General features: G+C 42.4%; 1 protein-coding gene across 11 annotated transcripts in view; it reads right to left on the reverse strand.

The window, feature by feature from the left end:
• Positions 1-14,399, reverse strand: part of LOC121447913 (arginine-glutamic acid dipeptide repeats protein) — a 372,377-nt gene that overhangs the window by 106,442 nt on the left and 251,536 nt on the right. For all 11 annotated transcript variants that reach the window (XM_041651205.1, XM_041651199.1, XM_041651198.1 and 8 more), the window contains one exon: positions 14,162-14,261. In XM_041651205.1, coding sequence (XP_041507139.1) covers positions 14,162-14,261 — 100 coding nt within the window. The remainder of the gene's footprint in view (positions 1-14,161; positions 14,262-14,399) is intronic.

Raw genomic sequence — 14,399 nt, forward strand, 5'->3', positions numbered from 1 at the left:
AGGTCTGGGATTAAATGTAATAGTCATAGAAAGCACAGAGAACTGTGTAGTATGGAACTACTGGTGGGGTGGGGAAGTGATGTGGGACTGTCATATATCAATCTGTTGATTTCATTGGTTAACAATGAACAAACTGCTTGGGCTCATAGCTTAGAACATAGGTGGGTGGAGTAAACAGAACAGAATGCTGGGAGGAAGAGGAAGTGAGGTAAGACGCCTCAGACAGGGACGCCATGCCCCGCTCCTGGGCAGACAGACGCAATTCAGCTCTGACCAAGGATGGACGTAGGCTAGAATCTTCCCGGTAAGCGCACCTTGGGGTGTAACACAGATGATTAGAAATGGGCTAAATTAATATGTGAGAATTAACCTAGAAGAGGCTAGATAGAAATGGGCCAAGCAGTGTTTAAAAGAATACAGTTTCCGTGTAATTATTTCAGGTAAAGCTAGCCGTGCGGGCGGCGGGGTGCTGGGGACGCAGCCCCGCCGCTCTTATTACTTACTACAGGGAACCTCCGCAAAAGACAGGGACCACAAACTAACACTGTAACTCAACTTTCCAATCTTTGAAAGCAAGTGAGGGTAGAGGTACCTGCCACCCACCCCACTAAAGCAGGATGTCATTTAGGGGAAACCACGTCCAAATTCATCACAATGAAGGGGTTGCCAAGAGTTTTTAGTTGTTTTGCTTTAGTATTGTTTGCTTTCAGCCAATGACCTGGGATTTAAGGATGGGGATCTGGTGACAAAGTAGGGATCCTTTACAAATCTACCAGCTTTCAAATGGCTCCATCATAATTTGTTCTTTCTAGTCAAGTGTCCTGTAGGCGGCCCTGGATTACACACAGGCTTGGCTAAGAGGTGTCCTTTCCTTCGTTTTTGGCACACTCTTATCAAAGAGCACATACAAACTCTTCCTATGGTGTAGTAATAAGGGCGGTGGGGCTGTGTTCCCAGCACCCCGGCCGCCTGCTCGGCTAGCTTATGCCCCGAAATAATTACACGGACACTGTATTCTTTTAAACACTGCTTGGCCCATTCTCTTCTAGGCTAATTCTCACATATTAATTTAGCCCATTTCTAATCATCTGTGTGTAGCACCCCAAGGTGCGCTTACCGGGAAGATTTTAGCCTATGTCCATCCTGGGTCGGAGCTTCATCCCGGGAGCAGGGCATGGCGTCTCTCTCAGGCATCTGCTCCAGAGAGGAGAGCTGTCGAGACTGAGCTCACTTCCTCTTCCTCCCAACGGTCTGTTCTGTTTTCTCCTCCCACCTATCTTCTAACCAATAAAATGGGCCAAGGCAGTTCCTTTATTAGCCAATGACCTTTCTCCATCACTATGGGGCCTAAGCACTCAGCAACCCTTCATGCTAGCCACCAAGATGTGTCGTCAAAGACAGGCCTGCACAAGGATGTGGTAGAGGACTTTGCTGCTTAAGTTTGCAGCATCAGTTTCTGGCTACACTTGGTTTGTTTCCATTCTAACAAAGTAACTGTTCTGTTGAAGCACAGAGCCAGGGACTGTGTGTATAAACAGCACCTTCCGGCGGAACAGGAACCCGCCAAAAAAAAGGCACAGAATCCAAAGCAGGGTCAAACTCTACTTTAGAAAAACAGCAAAATTATATGTATGATTGTTTTGTCCATGGAGACCAGAAGAGGACATCGGATCCATTGGAACTAGAGATACAGGTGGTTGTGACCTGACATGTGGGTGCTGGGAAAGGAACCTAGGTCCTCTGCGAAGAGCAGTTAAGTGTTCTTAACTTGAGCCATCTTTGCAGCCCCTTAGGGTCATACTCTCATTAACTAGGTCTATCCTGAACTGTGGAATGGCATTTTCACTTGTCAAATGTGTAAATTACCAGCTCTCAGTTTGTCATGAAACAATGGAAAGCTTTGTTGAAACATGTTTGAAACATGAGACACAAAGCATCAGAATCTCTTGAGGTTTAAAATAGCCGGGTGGTGGTGGCGCACACTTTTAATCCCAGCACTCCGGGGGCAGAGGCAGGAGGATCTCTGTGAGTTCGAGGCCAGCCTGGTCTACAAGAGCTAGTTTCAGGACAGGTTCCAAAGCTACAGAGAAACCCTGTCTTGAAAAAAACCAAAAAATAAAGTAAAATAAAATAATTCTAAACCCTATGGTGGTTTCTCCACAGGCAGTGACATTTTAGATGCACGGCTCATACTGTTTAGGGACTTGCTACAGCCCCTGACCCTTCCTGATTAACAGTGAGGAAGATAATGCCACAAGAAGAAAAACACATTTCTGTGTAATTGCCTAAGTTAAATGTGCTTCTCTTACGCTGCCTGACAAATCATCCCTTGCTTATTACCTTCTATAATTTAATACATATAAGTGCTTTACTGGCAAGCCTCTCAAAAGAATAAATAATACTTAATGACTGCCTACAGTTTAATTAACTCATGATTGAACTTCTTGTGGACTGCCACAAACATTAAATTATACCCTTCCTCAAAGCTACCATGCATAGAAATCTTGACTTGAGCCTTAACTCTCCTGCCTCAACAATTCTCAAATTCCAGCAACTCTTTATGTTGGACACAGAGGTGAGAGAACCAGCCTTAAAGCCTGGTTATAAAGTATGTTATTTTACAGAGCAAGGATGAGGTCTTAATTTAAATAAGACTAAAAATGTGCACGATGTCAGAGCACCTCATTTACATTACAGCAGTCATTAAACATCTCCCAGGCTCTGGCTGCCTCATTAGCATAAACTCAAGTATCACCGTAAGGTTTCCGGTTTCTGCTCTGGCTTTTCTTAGGAGCTGCCATTACTGTCTGCATGGTGTTGCAAGTAAATTTCCCTTTGGCATGGCTCAGCTGTCAGGCACCTCTGCTCTATAATGAACCCATGAATTACATCTCCCCTGCTTTGACATCTCTGGTCTCACACATCAAAATATTGTTCTTCAATTGTAATTTATAACTTAATTTAAACGTCCCTTTTCCCATGACCTTTTTAGATCAAATGGCAGTGCATCTGGCAGTTTCTACTAGACCAAAGCACCTTTCACAATTACAGCATTAGAGTAGGAAGCCACTTCAAGGCATACTGCTTTCATGCAGAATGTCTAATAAGTGTGCTCTACTAGGAAGAGTGTAAGATTAGAGTCTTCTGCCATCCGAAACATGCTGCATATATAGCAAGCAACTGCCAAGATTCCCAGGAAGGAGAAGCAGGGAGGGACCTTTGCATACTTTTTTAAAATTATAAAAACTTCCTTTGGAGGTCAGAGGGCAACTAGCAGTGGTTGGTGATCTCCTTTTATCAGGGGGGTCCCAGGGAGCAAACTCAGACCAGAAGGTTTGGCAGTCAGTTTCCCTGCGAGCTATCTCACCAGTGTGCCTCACGTGCTTTACTACCAACATGAAAAGACCTTGTGAAAATCTGTCAAAGACATTTTAAAAAACATCTCCCTTTCCCAAACCATGATTAACAGATTTTCTTCAAAACCCTAACATCAGTAACTGAGTACTGAGCACAAAATATGATACATATATAATATATAAAATGCATACATGTCAAAAAGCTACAGTTAAAATAAAAGCACCTGAAGCCGGGTGGTGATGGCGTACGCCTTTAATTCCAGCACTCGGGAGGCAGAGGCAGGCGGATCTCTGAGAGTTCGAGGCCAGCCTGGTCTATAAGAGCTAGTTCCAGGGGGGCTGGAGAGATGGCTCAGAGGTTAAGAGCATTGCCTGCTCTTCCAAAGGTTCTGAGTTCAATTCCCAGCAACCACATGGTGGCTCACAACAATCTGTAATGGGGTCTGGCACCCTCCTCTGGCCTGTGGGCATACACACAGACAGAATATTGTATACATAATAAATAAATAAATATTAAAAAAAAAAGAACTAGTTCCAGGACAGGCACCTAAATTACAGAGAAACCTTTTCTTGGAAAACCAAAACATATATATGCATGCACCTGACTTGCCAGGTATGGTTGTGCACAACTATGACCCAAGCACTCAGGAGGCAGAAGCAGGGGACATATGTGAGTTTGAGGCCAGCCTAGTCTACAAAGAGTTCCAGGACAGCTAGGGCTACACAGAAAAACCCTGTCTCGGGAAACAGCAATGAACCAAAACCAAACCCCCAAAAACTACAAGTACAAGCTCAGTATTCATTTGTCCATAAAATGCTATTTAGGTACTATTGCAGCTAAATTTGTCTAAATACACTAATGGGAGCAAAGAAACAAAGGCAAAAACACAGGCTCTTGAAAGCTGGATGTGCACAGCACAGATCTTTACATGAAATTCAGAGCAGGTTATCATTTACACACTTATGTTCATGCATGTGGAGGCCCAAAACTGTGGGGCCATTCTATCTCGATTAAAGGTCAGAGAGCTGGAACTGACTTCTGTTCCTTCAAGGTTATTGTCTGTTGTGACCTCAAACAAAGGTCCTGCCTACATTTAGAACTGAGAGTTCTGCTCTCACTTAGGGAGATAAAACTGGATTCCAGGAAGTGGTTTGCCTACGTTTGGTCTAGGGTGTGAGCATTACTTGTCTTATTCTAGCAACAGAAAGTTTAATTAAGAATGCAGTCCACAACCTTCAACTGGTCTGTTTATTTCCTTGTATCATGTTAATGCAGTTTTTTACCTTACTCCCATCTTTTAGGGTTGGGGTATTTTAAGAAATGGAAATTAAATTAAACACAGGCGACTTCAGTATTCACAGGAACCCCCTCCAGGAACTACCCTATGCTTCTGTTATTTTTACTCACTCTTCCTTCTCTTTACTTTTTCTAATCCCTATGACCTATCCTGGTAAATGGTATCTTTGTTGAAGCTGGTCTCCAACACATAGATTTGTTTCTTTGAAACAAAGTCTTCCTGCTTTTCGTATCTGAGGTTCAACAACACAAGGTTCCTAAGGGGAGGCTCCTGAGAACTCAGTAACTGACTGCTAAGGATTCAAGGTTCAGGACTCATGATGGATGTAACTGACCATAAAGAAAAGCTCTGGCAGGCTCAGGAGTCCCGACTACTTATGGGACTTTCTGCATGATGACTTGCCAAGAGAAAAAGGTCCACGTCTATCTACAAGTAGAAAAGGTTCTGGACCACTTTGAAAACAAGCTGTCCTCCCAGCCCCACCCCCTACCTCTGCCTGCCCAAATCCAAACCTAGGCAAAAGTTTACAGGGTAACAGCAAGACGACCACTGTATCTACCTGGTATAGTAAAAGGAAACCTACTCATAAACGCTACTCTGCTTCAGAAAAAAAGACTGTGGTAGTTAGACACAACAGAGAGAAGGAAGACACACCTGCCGAAGCTGCTCTAAGTCTCACACAAGTCAATGCGGAACAGCTGCTGCCGATTCTCAGCAACTGGAACCGCAATGGTTTATGACAAGCAATTTTAAGGCATGCAAATAACTTACACTTAATGTTCTGGGCATAACAATAGAATTGTGGGACAAAGGAAACCAAAGAGCACATAAAGTGAGGTTCTGATGCAGGGGACCTGGGGGCTGCTCTTTAGTCTACACACTAGCCAGGCATGGGATGAAGACTGTCCTCTGGCTGTCATGAAGGAAGCAAAAGCTTCTGTGTGAGCAGAGCAGTGCTCTCCAGCAAAATCAGTAGTGCTAAGCCTTAGAAACGGAATTGCCTTACTATCCTGGTATTAACAACCAACAAATAAATAAGCCGACCCAGACACACAGATATTTGCCTGATAAGCAGTTAAGAGAAGCAGTGCCAGTGTCTGGGAGGCAGAAACAGGAAAAGCAGAAGTTGGAGAGCAACCTGGATCACACCGTAAACTGATTTTCCCAAGATGCTTGGCTATCTGGATCCACGTCCCTAAGAACAGAGTTGAGACCATACAGGCTAACACAGAGGCATTTGAGATAAGACAGAGAGATGGGAACACCAATGAGGAATTTCTAACTAGTTGAAGAACAAAGCCTCCAAATGACAATTCATCAGATATTTTGGGAAGGCTGCTCTAAGATTCTAGTGTCTGCCAAGAGGTGGGGGTGCACGCCTTTAATCTCAGCACTTGGAAGGCAGAGACAGAGGCACAAGGATCTCTGAGTTTGAGGCCAGCCTTGTCTACAGAGCAAGCTCTGGGACTAGACAGAAAAACTTGGGGGGGGGGGGCCTGAAGGGAGGGAGACGGGGCGGGGAGAAGAAAGATACTAGCCTCCATTCTACCTTCCCCCAAATTTAAATGATTATAAATAAGAAACAGGTGTATTTATTAATTTGTAGATGATACCACACTTTAAAAACTATGCAGATTAAATTAGTTCATTCATAAACACAAACTTATGCCTAGCACGTAGGACATTGATGAAATCAATACAACTACTGTCAATAAATAAAATAGTTGACCAATAATGTATGCTTATTAAAAGGAAAATAACAATGATAAACTTAAAGTCCCATGTCACATTCCAAATTCTACGAAGGGCTATTGAGACACTCACAGGGTAAAGGTGCCTGATAACCTGAGTCTGATCCCAGGATCCATGTAGTAGGAGAGCACTGACTCTTGCAAGCTGTCCCATGACCTCCACTTGTGCACAGTGGCAGTTGTATACACATACACACACACACACATACACGTAATTCTTTTAAACTTTTAAAAAGTCTTTTAAAAATCAGTGGAAAAGCTCAGGGAAGGAGAGAAACAGAAGTAGTTTAATAAAGGAAAATAATACAGAAAGATATAAAACAAACTAAGAAAATGTGATGAACAAAGCTTTAGGGTGACCATGGGTGTCACTCTACCTATCAGAGATATGGTTTTAGGGAAGGTGCTTTGTAAGAATGGGAAGATTACGACATGGAAGAAATCTGAGAACATTATTCTCAGTGAAGGAAACCAGTTCCAACAGTTGAGTATTATACAAGTCCGTCTACCAGGAGTGATCAGAACAGACAAATCCACAGTGACAGAAAGAAGTGAGTGGCTGTCCAGGACTGAAAATGCCGGGGGACACAGAAAGTGACTGTTAATGGAGTCAAGGTTCCTTTATGGAGTGACAAAAACACTCTAAAATGGATAGTGGCAACAGCTGCCTGAACCTTAATAAAAAAAGACACAAACTGCACATCTTAAATGGGTAAATTATACAGAATTTGAATTGTATCTCAATAAACTTGTTATATAAAAAAGACAAGAAAAGGCAGGTGGTGATGGCAGAATACACTTTTTTTCTTTTTGGATTTTTCTTTTTTTTTTTTTTTTTTTTTTTTTTGGTTTTTCGAGACAGGGTTTCTCTGTAGCTTTGGAGCCTGTCCTGGAACTCCCTTTGTAGACCACGCTGGCCTTGAACTCACAGAGATCCTCCTGCCTCTGCCTCCCAAGTGCTGGGATTAAAGGCATGCGACACCACCGCCCGGCATTCTTTTTGGATTTTTCGAGACAGGGTTTCTCCGTAGTTTTTGGTTCCTGTCCTGGACCAAGCTCTTGTAGACCAGGCTGGCCTCGAACTCACAGAGATCCACCTGCCTCTGCCTCCCGAGTGTTGGGATTAAAGGCATGCGTCACCACCGCCCCGCTGGCAGCATATACTTTTAATCCCAGCACTCGGGAGGCAGAGGCAAGTGGATCTCTGTGAGTTCGAAGCCAGCCTGGTCTACAAACTGAGTTCCGGGACAGCAGAGGCTACACAGAGAAACCTTGTCTCAAAAAACAACAACAAAAAAGAAATGATTAGAATCTAGCATAGTGGTGCACATCTGTAATCCAGCATTTGGGAGGTAGAGGCAGGAGGATAAGAAGGCACTCAATGTTATCCTCAAGGCTTCAATTTCCATCCAGGCCAGCCTGGGCTCCATCAGACCTTGTCCCAATTTCCCTACCAACCTCCTAAAGTCCTAAAAACAAACGGGTAAAAAAACATTTGATGGTGGCTCATATGGAAAAATAGAGCTGGGGCCCAGACTGTGGGGAGCCATAGCCTTGTGGGGAGCAAGGCAAACATAGCCTGGTGAGACTCCTGGTGAAAGCAATCCAAAATGCAAGGCAGGCATGTTGCACTAGTTTTAATGTGGGTGGCCATAATCCCCCCACCAGTTCCAGAGAAACCAGTCCAACAAAGTAGAACTACAGACTGCCCCAAAGGAACAAAATATTAAAGGATTAAAAGCTAAACTCCATCCTCATTTAAATGAGACTAAGAGTAAACCATATAATTTATGTTAAAATGTCATTACCTGGAACTTTAGAACTAAATTGGATTACAAAAGGAGCCATGTTAGTAAACATCTTTCTTGCTATTTATTCTTTTGTTTAAGTTTTGTTGATTGGGTCTCACTCTGGCCTCAAACTGCTGATCTTTTTGCCTCTGTCTCCAGAATGCTGTAATTACAGATAAGTATACTACTAAGCCTGACAATGACAGTAAGTTCCTATCCACTTCATTTGTAAAACCAAAGCTAAAAGAGTTTCCAACCAGTTAAAGCACAATATATGAAGCAGGTGGAAATGTACATATTGTTATGCTGACAAACCTCACCGCCAAGACCTTAATTAATTAGTAGCACAGCCTGCACACACTGATATCACATTGCATAAGTAAAAGTTTGTCAAGATAGATGTATATGAGCTACTGTCCTGAAATTTATGGCATTTCCCTAATAAGAAACTCATAGCATGATCAACTTTTTCCATTCCCTTTTCAACAACAAATATCCCCCACCCCCACCTCCGGCCCAAGCAAATCCTGCCTTAACTAACCCAAGTCAGCAAGCACTAACCACTCAGGGCTGCCTTGTGTAGAAAGGGCAGCACTATCATGAATGCCCACGAAATCAAAGAAAGAAGGAGCTGATCACACACTGTCACAGACGGACTCCTGTGAGTGCCATATTTGGGGCTTAAAAATACTCCCAAAATACCCACAAGCACTTCAAAGCTAATATAGGTCAGGAGACGCCAATGCAGACTACTTACGATGAACTAACAGAAAATCTCCAAGAAAAATCCTATATATGTAGCTTTCAGAGTCCAAGGGGGCAAATGAGATGAAGGAGTCTTTCCAGTCAGCTCATTTGCATACTCATAACACCACGAGTGCTACATGATCAATTCTGATAAAGAATTGAGCCCAATTTGTTTTTTCAGCCATACAAACATTTAGCCGTTCACTACTGCATACCAGACAGCAGGGCAGGGCTGAGAAAACAAGACGATTGATACCTGATAGTGAACAAACTGTTGTTACCTTTCTAACTAATTTGCCATCAAATATGAAACACCATTCAGCTTCAGGGGACTTTGAACCCTTTGTTGGAGATGTGAGTGTACATAAAAAAATGAGCAAACACATACACACACTCTCTTAAACATGTAAAAGGCTTGATCCGACTCTAACAGCCACCCATATTTTGGGGAATAAAGCTGTCTGGGCTGAGATGTAACTCTGCTTCGTGATTATAAATTTTGCTGGTAAAAGTAAAAACGAAACAGATGCTGAGTGCTATAAGAAAATATAAACATAAAAATGGCAACAATTACTCAGAGAAGTCAACTTTAATTTTACTAATGGAAGAAAATTGAGCCCCAACAGTAAAATACAGTATTGATTTAGTAATTCAGCATACTATAAGATCTGTTTTGTAAATGGGTAGCCAGTAGAGATGGCCAAATCAAACCAATCAGAATAAGAAGGCTGTTCTGTGCTTCATGGCGTCAACTTTACCAATTACTAACCAGTTGATGGTGCAGGTGCACTTAGCCCAAAGTTTACACTACCTGGACCCCATTATACAAACATTTCTAAAGATAACACTGTGATTTAGCAATCTGACATGATAGAGCTCATATTTAGGTATTATAAGCAGCACATGGGGACCCATACCTGTAACCCCAATATGTGGATAACTGAGAAGAGAGGCTAGCCCACGCAACCCAGCAAATTCCATGCCAGGAAGAGCAATGCAATGGGACTCTGTCTTAAAAATACCGCAAACAAATCAAGCAACAAGCAAGAAAACAAACAACAATGAAAGCTTTACACATGGTTTGAGCTTTATAGAGTTTAAGAACCATATGCATTATATTTAAGCAAACTAAATATTCCAAGAAAAAGTCAGACACTGTTAGACTGGATGGAAAGAGGAGAACACAAAAACACACAAAACAACCAGTGAGCTACTTCAAAAACAAAGAGGCAAGATTCACAATAACAAGAAAGAAAAAGATGAAAACAGTAAAGACGAGAAACCTCGAGAGCCTATGAGAGTGTCAGACACAAGAGACATCAAGACAAGTGATTACTGGATAGACACACAGAGACACACCCCTCAAAGGTGCAGGAGCCAATACACAAATGCTACAAAGGTTCATGTGCCTAACACACCACTTCAAAACATGCTGCAAAAATGGATAGGGTCTAGCGAGTAGGTAGGTAATGGTAACAGTTAAAATGGTGATGATTATTCAGATCTTCCATACTGTGCTGATTACACAGTTATCAGTTATGAGATGGAGTCGGAGGACAATGTGCTGAAGTCATTTCTCTCCTACCTTATGGGTACCAGGGACAACCAGGTCATCAGGATTGGTGGCAAATGCCTTTACCCACTGAACAATATCTCGACCCTAGCTCCTCAATTTTAACACCCTCCTAACACAACAAAATAACTGTAGAATTGAAAACACAAAAGCATTTTAATCAATATAAATTACATGCCAAACCAGGAAACAAACTGCAAAAGATTGAAATCTTGGGGGCTAGAGGAATAGATAGCTTAGTGGTTAAGAGAAGCTACTGTTCTTCCAGAGGACCCGAGTTGAATTCGTAGCACCTACATTATGTGGCTCAAAACCACCTTTACTTCCAATCTCCAGAGATTCCAAGATGTCTGGATTCTTCGTGTACCTGCACTCACATGTACCTACCTACCAACCGACCTACACACACAGTTAAAAATAATGAAAATTAATCAAAAAACAAAAAGACTGAAATTTTATCAATGACTCTGCTGGCACAAATTAAATATCACTAACATCTCAAAAATAAATTAAAAACTCTACATAACTTGATATTACACAATTTAATTCTAAGTAATTCATAGGCCAAAAACATATCAAAAAAGATTTAAAAGCATCTTGAAAAGCAAGATACTGAAAGCAAGAGGGAAAAGAAAACCAAAATTTGTGATGAAAGCAGTTATTTAACACCCAACTGTTGGAGCTGGAAAATATATCAAATTAAATTCCCAGATGGAAGGAAACAAGTCTAATGAGAAAACAACAATAAGACTAAAACTTAATTGTTGTATAAGGTCAATTTTGATAAATCTCTATTTTTTTGTAGTTTTGTATGCGGAATTTTTCTGTGCCTCGGCAGCTGCTCTCCCAAATAACCAGAACTACTTCCACTTACAGAACTCTCAAGAAAAAGAAAAGTAAAATAAAAGATGCGCTTAAATAGGTAACCATTAGGAGCTGCTAGATCTCCTGACAGTCCTGCCTACACACAGCCACATGACCACCATGTGCAAACACGCAGGATCATGAGGCACCACATCAGAAGCTGACCCTCAACACTAAGCATCACTCATTTGGAGCTCATGATCTCACACTAGAAAATGTGAGAGAAAGTATCAGCTTCATACATTCATCTTCTTTTACTGTTCTGAGGATACATTATGAGGTCAAAATAGTGCTGACAGAAAAACAAAACTGGGTGGTGGTGGTGCACACCTTTAATCCCAGCAAGTTGGAGCAGAGGCAGGTGGTTCTCAGTGAACTCAAGGCCAGTCTGGTCTACAGAGCTCATTCTGGGACAGTCAGGACTGTTTACACAGAGAAACTTTGCCTCAAAAAACCAAAACCAAACCAAACCCAAAACCAGAGGTAATGCACTGACTCCTGCAGGCACACTGTTGATAGGGCAGTGAGTGTTCTTACTTCTGAACCATTGTGCAGGTCTTATAGGAATACAGCAAATGAACACCTGCCATTTCCTAAAACCATTCCCAGCTAGTTGGACTCACATATTTCATTTCTTTCTTTTGTTTTTTGCTCTGTTTTGGTTTTGGTTATTTGAGACAGGGTTTTCCATGTAGCCGTGGCTGTCCTATGTAGACCAGACTAGCTTTTAACTCACAGCGCCCTCCTGCTTCTGCCCCTGAGCCTGAGATTACAGGTATAAGCCACATGCCAGCTCATGAACTTTCAAATACATGAAATTTGTTAAATTTATGTTTAGTTATTAGGGAGGGCAAACAGGTGCATGCCAATATATTTTGCCTGCAGATAGCCAGAGATTCCTCTGGAGCTGAAGTTATAGGCCATTGTTGAAGAAAAAATATGAAATAAAAGAAGGACATGCCTACTCCTAAAGCATGGAGATTTTTACTGTAGATATAAGGGAGAAGGCGGTAGAGGAAGAGTCCAGGCTGAATATGGCTGGCAGATTAAACTAGACCATGGAGAGAAACTGAGAGAGAGGCCAAGAGAGCGGCATAGCCAATGGCGAGGAAAAGGGAGCTGAAACCCAGCCCCTGGAAAGGAGAGGTTTAAGGTAGGGCAGGGTGAGAAGTGCTGAGAGGAGCCAAAGGTACTGAGGGATGCTGGGAAGAGTAACCCAGCAGCCACTCTTATCTGTTACTAGGTACCTCAGCTGGCCATTTGTCCAGGGTCTCACAGATCTAATAACTGTGAGTCACCTGACTTGACTAGGTGTTGGAGGAGAGAGCCACTAGTTAGTTTCCGGCCACTTGGCTAGCTTAGGCCTGAAATAATCACACAGAAACTGTATTAATTAAAACACTTCTTGGCCCATTAGCTCTAACTATTGGCTAACTCCTAAATCTTAATTTAACCCATTTAAATTAAGTGCATCACCACGAGGTTGTGGCCGACCAGCAAAGTTTTAGCACGTCTGTCTCCGGCAGCTCCATGGCTTTTCTCTAACTCCACCTTCCTCTTCCCATGTTATAGGCCAAGCCAGTTCTTTATTCATTAACCAATAAAAGCAACACATAGACAGAAGGACCTCCCACAGCAGTTAGGTACTGTGAATTAATCTGGGTCCTCTGGAAGAACAATGTGTGCTCTTCACTGCTGAGCCATCTCAAATACATTTTTTAGACTAGTGGAAAAGATTAAAGGCATGGTGCTGTAGTCAATCATGTTCATATTATTACTTGATCTCTATAAATTACTTTCATTGCCGTAGCTCAGGTTCAATTCCTGCTCAGGAAAGCCTTTCTTGTCAGGGACAGGAAGACAGCTCAACAGCTCCAAAAACTTGCCGCCAAGCCTGATAACCTGAGGCTTTGATCCCAAGAACCAACATGGTACAAGGAAAGGAATGACTCTTGCAAGATGTCCTCTGACTTCCACAGTGCAAAAGTGGCGTGTTTCTCCTTCCTCACAAAATAAATGAACATTTTTGATTGTTTTGTTTTGAGACAGGGCTTCTCTGTTTACTCCTAGCTGTCCTAGAACTCTCTTTGTAGACCAGGCTGGCCTCAAACTCAAGAGATCTGCCTGCCTCTGCCTGCGCCTTTAATCCCAGGACCTGGCTTGTTTAATTTTTTTTAGGGTAACAATAGCAGAGTGTCCTCCAGTGGGTACTCTGAGGATGACATCATCTGTTCATCCAGAACAAATACAAGTTTCAGTAAAGATGTATGATACTAGGAACTCATTTGAAGATTCTCACCATCTTGAGGTTCAGATAAATTAGGATACAAAGCTGGAGTTACAATGTCTCCTCCCTAGAATTTCAGAGAGCAATGGCCAAGACCACAATTCTTTGTGTGTGTGTGTGTGTGTGTGTGTGTGTGTGTGTGTGTGTGTGTAAATTACACCCTGTGCATACAGAAGCACATAGATGTCAGATCAGCTGAGGGAATGGGATGTTCCTGTAAGAGGAGGTAAGGCAGCCGTGAGAAGTCATGCCAGTGCTGGGAACTGAACACAGCTTCTGCACAAGAGCAACAACACTCTTGTTGGCTGAGTCAATTCATTCTTTTGTTAATTTTTTATTTCTGTATATTTACGCGATTTAATTTTTATATATAAATTGTATATATGAGTGTGTATCAGAACAGCAAGCTCTCTCAACTGCAGTCAGTTCATTTAAATCCTAGCAACACCACAGCACCCGCACTTGTGCGCTCTAAAGTGACATCCAGAGACTTACTGTGTTCAGCGCGTTGAGCGTGGTGTCGTCCCGAGATGCCGCGACACAGCCATCCTCTGTGGAACCTCCATCACACATCCCCGCAAATGCAGCCATGCTCCTTTGGAGAAAGGGATGGAGTTTCCTTCATCAGCACACATTAATATCCATATACAGGGTTTTTTCGAGACAGGGTTTGTCTGTAGCTTTGGAGCCTGTCCTGGAACTAGCTCCTGTAGACCAACCTGGCCTCAAACTC

The sequence above is a fragment of the Microtus oregoni genome, unplaced genomic scaffold (genome assembly GCF_018167655.1).
Source record: "Microtus oregoni isolate MIOR12 unplaced genomic scaffold, Mior012 000005F_ref0000423, whole genome shotgun sequence".
NCBI lineage: Eukaryota > Metazoa > Chordata > Mammalia > Rodentia > Cricetidae > Microtus > Microtus oregoni.